Consider the following 4,714-nt stretch of genomic DNA (forward strand, 5'->3'; position numbering starts at 1 on the left):
TGCAGCGCCGCCGTGCGGCTCGCCGCCTCCGCGCGCTCGCTCTGCGCCGGACCGTTGCTGGAATAATAAAAGTTTAATTAACACTTTGTCCAAATGATAGTAAATGTAGAATATGTTATAATAACGTGGCTTTTTAATGGTGAAATCATCATATCCTCTGCCTTATCCTACTCCTGCACTGGGTTTTAGTCCTCCAAATAACTCTATCATACGTCATCTCATCACTCCCTTTTTGATCATGTCACCTTTCACGCAATCCATTCATCTCTTTCTATGTCTACAGTTACCTGTGTACCTAGACTTTGTGTACTAGACTATCCAACATCTATGACAAATTTCATCAACATCCAGTTTACAGTAGCTGCAACTAAACTTTTCACTTTCTTTTAAATATTTGTCAATTAGTGTGTAATTTAGGCTTTTGAAACACTTCTATACATCTCTAATAGTAACAGGATATATTTGAATTCTTTTTTGATTTTAAAGAAGAGAATCTTCTAGAACTCTGTTAGCATTAAACTGTATTTAATGGATTATTAAGGTAGTATTACTATAACCCCCCAAAAAACAGGGTATTTTTTGAAGATACCCTGCTATTTGGTAGAGAGGGTTATATCCCAACCCCCATAACAAAAAAGGTAAAATTATCCATTTACCTAGATGTAGGCTTGATATAAACAGTGTAGTAAAGTAACTCTCCATTTGGATGTTCAGGTGGCTTCCAGCTCACGAGCAGTGAAGTCGGCGATAGTACTAAAACTTTGATATCCGCTGGCGGATCAGGAACTGGAAAATTTAATAGATAACGTTAAAAACTTGGTCCTTCGAGCAGTAAAAATACATATGAGGCTTAGCAAATTATAAATAATCACTTGAAAAGTCCAAACTGTAAGAAATTTAACGCAATTTAACATTAGTTTTATTGTAAATAGTCTAAATTGCTATAAATAGCTTTTATATTTTCTTTAGAAAATAAATGAAAAAGAGCAAGCAATGTCTCAAATTAATTAGAAGTACGAGGCCGGCAAAGCGCCAATACAAGTATCACTTAACATCAGTATTGCTAAAGTAGACAAATAAACACATAATATGATATCAAATTTCATAATATGCAAATTATTGAAAGCGCCACAGTCAAAAATACAAAAAACTCTTCTATAAACTAAAACTTATTTACACAAAACTAACTGAAAAGTATCGATCACATCTCTTCTTGTAATACGCTTCCTTTTCTTCTTTTGTTTTCATCATTTATTTTTAATTTTTACGGACGAAAGGAGACTACATGTGACAGAAATGCGAATGTTAAGATGGATGTGTGGGTTAACACGAATGGATAAGATACGAAATGAGTATATTAGGGGACGTTTGAGAGTAGCCCCCGTAGTAGAGAAGGTAAGGAGTAAAAGGTTAGGATGGTATGGGCATGTTATGAGGAGAGATGAATCGCATGTTACAAGGAGAACGTTAGATATGAGTGTGGAAGGGTCCATCGGTAGGCTAGAAAGAGATGGATGGATTGTGTAAAAGGTGACATGATCAAAAAGGGAGTGATGACTGAGATGACGTATGATAGAGTTATGTGGAGGACAAAAACCTGTTGCGCCGACCCTACGGGAGTAGGATAAGGAGATGATGATGATGATTTATGTTTAATTTAATCACATGACTCAAAATTCTTGTTGGCCAGTATGCACCTCTTTGGCTGTATTCAAAGTCAAAGAGGTTGTATTTTGCACAGAACATAGACTATTAGTCTATTATGGTCATGGTCATTGACCAGTGTAACTTGAAACGTGATTAATATGAGCTTACCATCCTGCAAGGTGGCGCATACGATTGGATACGAGTAGGGTCCAGGCCCGTAGTTGGAGTATCCGGCCACTTTCACCGTGTAGTTTGTATACTTCATCAGAGCTTGTAAGTACAACTCCGTGTGGAGTGACGTTTGGTTCTGCCAAACATTATCTGGAAGTATATATTTACATATTGCTTAAAAACTACAAGTGATTTTTTCACGTTATTAACTTAGGGAGTAAATAAATTGGAAAAAAAACCGTTACGTGGGAAAGGGACCATAAACTACAACCAACACAAGGAAACAAGGTTATGGTAACGGTAATTTTGACATTTGCAATTGAGAATTTAACAAATGTAAACAATAAAATGAAGTTTTTACAATTTGTGTATGTGAACGGAAACGCGGGTGAAAGCTAGTGATGTATGATTGTTACCTTCAGTAGCGTAGAGCACGGTGTAGCCGAGCAGCGAGGAGGCGAGCGCGGGCGCGGCGAGCGGCTGCCAACCTACGCGCAGCGAACTTGAAGATATTGCCGTACATTCCACTGACGTAGGCGCGTGTTCCGGCGCTGAAAAATTTATAAATATAACACGTTAATTCTGACACCAATTTAGTCATAAGTTTTATATGTAAATTTTAGCTTGAACTTGAAAAAAAAAATACAACAATACAATAACAATACACCCACTCCCTAGATCCCCGAATAAAATATGTTAGGAGAACAAGGCATAGAGCGACCATAAAAACATCACGTAAGTCACTTTTTGGCTATTTTGATGTCATTCGCTAAATAATCGGAAGACGCATCGTTTCTGCCTATCAGAAACACGTATTCTATATAGCTTTCACCCGCGACTCCGTTCTCGTGGGATTGAAAAAAACAAGAGTAAGTAGTCAATGTGTTCTTCCAGACTATCCATTACAACTTTGCCAAATTTCATCGAAATCCGTTCAGCCGTTTATTTTACAAACTCTAACAAACATCCATCCATCCATACACCTAAACTAAACTTTCACATTTATAATATTAGTAAGATTAATTAAGTGATGTTACAACAACGACGAAATGCGAAAGTTGCGATGTTTGTTAAAGTTTATAGCCTAAACTGCGGCATTTATAGATGTAAAGAATAGTCTGGAAGAACACTTAGGCTACTTTTGATTGAGCAATTCCACGCGGACGGAATCGCGGACAAAAGCTAGTTAAATAATAATTTGAGGTTGATATTTATTAAGAAGAAGTAATTAGCAAAATAATTACAGATTAAGATATGTAGAATACAATGAATATAGCAAATAAAATAGCCTTAGAAATTTTTAAATCCTAGCCTAGCCTTATCTTGTATAGTTTTAACTCATCTTGTACGTATTTCTAATGTTTCTATGATTTCAAAATTAGAAGCTATTACTAACTTACCTCCTTCCATAGTATCTTGGAACACGGGCAATGAAAAGGGTCCAGAACCAGCGCCGTTGAACGCGGAAATGGAAACTGCGTATCTGAAAGTTGATTTTAAAATAAATTAAAGGGATTATTCCCAACCGTCACCCCGCTCTTTCCTCACGTGTGGACAGATGAGACTATTAAGTTTCATCCGTCCCGCTGTTTGCGACGAGGGGGACGGTTGGAACTTATTTTATTTCATAACGGTTCCATCTGTCACCTTGTTGGTGATGGAGGGACTAAAAAGTGGAACGGATAAAACTTTTTATTCTCACGTGGGGATGAGCGGGTGACGGGTGGTAATAATCCACCTAAAGACAGAATAATAGTAATATAAGAAATGAACATCGTGTATAATTGGAAGAGATTATTTTATTTACTAGTTTTTGCCCGCAACTCCATTTTTTTTCTTTTTTTTTAATAACAAGATGGGAAACGAGCAAGCGGCAACCTGAATCCGCCAAAATGGCGAAGCGACCGCTGCCCATAGACATCTGCAATTGCAGATGCGTCGCCTACCCTTATCCGACGGAGGAGGAGACGCGCATAAAGAGGATATTACCTCTTCCTTTGCATCTCCTCCATCGTCAAATCCACTTCCCATACCATCCTCTCATAAGAAAAGGGTGGTAAAGAGAAAGGGGCTGAAATTAGGCCTCCGGCACCACACTCATCAGACGAAACACGGCATTGCTTCCATTTGACGGCTGTCTTCTGTGTGGTCGTGGTATTACTGGGGGCGTGCCCTGCAGTGCTAAGATGTTAAAGCGGACACTACCACTGTTAAATAAACCAACTCTATCCGGGTGGAATTTATACAAAAAAAGTATGTATTCTTCTAGACTATCCTCTATCTACATCTATGAATTTAATCGAAATACGTTCAACAGTTTAGGCTACACACAAACATCCATCTAAATTTTCGCATTTATAATATTAGTATTAGTGTGTGTTTTTATTTTACCTTGTATTCTTCAGCAGACCACTTATTTTAGTTTCCTGTTTACCAGACTTTTGCGAAACTTTCAGTGTTCTTGTGTCGCTGTCCTCTGAATCTGAAATTTTAAAATTTCTCTTACGATTATCTTACAAAGGGAAATAACAACATAACAAATATTAAAGAGGGTAATTTTTATTTGGTACATATTGTAAAAATGTATCAGCATTGGGTAAAATAATTGGTATATCTTTCTTTATTTCTATAACTAACTAGATGTTGCTCGCGACTTTGCCCGTGTGAAATTAAAAAATAATAAAGAGTTTAGTCTTTGTTACTCAAAGACAACTGTCTTTAATGGTGAAAGAATTTTTGTAATCGGCTCAGAAGTTTTTGAGTGATTTCTATACATACAAAAATCTTTCCTCTTTATAATCATCAGGAGCGTCGGTGGCTCAGTGGTTTAAGCACTTGACTTGTAATCTACAGGTCTTGGGTTCGAATCCCGCCATGTACCAATGTGATTTTCGAT

General features: G+C 37.3%; 1 protein-coding gene across 1 annotated transcript in view; it reads right to left on the reverse strand.

Annotated features, from left to right (window-relative positions):
• Window positions 1-4,714, reverse strand: part of LOC106109945 (Down syndrome cell adhesion molecule-like protein Dscam2) — a 6,490-nt gene that overhangs the window by 1,006 nt on the left and 770 nt on the right. The window contains exons 3-8 of the mRNA XM_013291603.1: window positions 4,210-4,300; window positions 3,219-3,301; window positions 2,235-2,369; window positions 1,816-1,968; window positions 657-786; window positions 4-57 (exon numbers count right to left, since the gene is read on the reverse strand). Of these exons, the coding sequence (XP_013147057.1) occupies window positions 4-57; window positions 657-786; window positions 1,816-1,968; window positions 2,235-2,369; window positions 3,219-3,301; window positions 4,210-4,300 (646 nt within the window). The remainder of the gene's footprint in view (window positions 1-3; window positions 58-656; window positions 787-1,815; window positions 1,969-2,234; window positions 2,370-3,218; window positions 3,302-4,209; window positions 4,301-4,714) is intronic.

The sequence above is a fragment of the Papilio polytes genome, unplaced genomic scaffold (assembly GCF_000836215.1).
Source record: "Papilio polytes unplaced genomic scaffold, Ppol_1.0 DF820956.1, whole genome shotgun sequence".
In the NCBI taxonomy this organism is placed as follows: Eukaryota; Metazoa; Arthropoda; class Insecta; order Lepidoptera; family Papilionidae; genus Papilio; species Papilio polytes.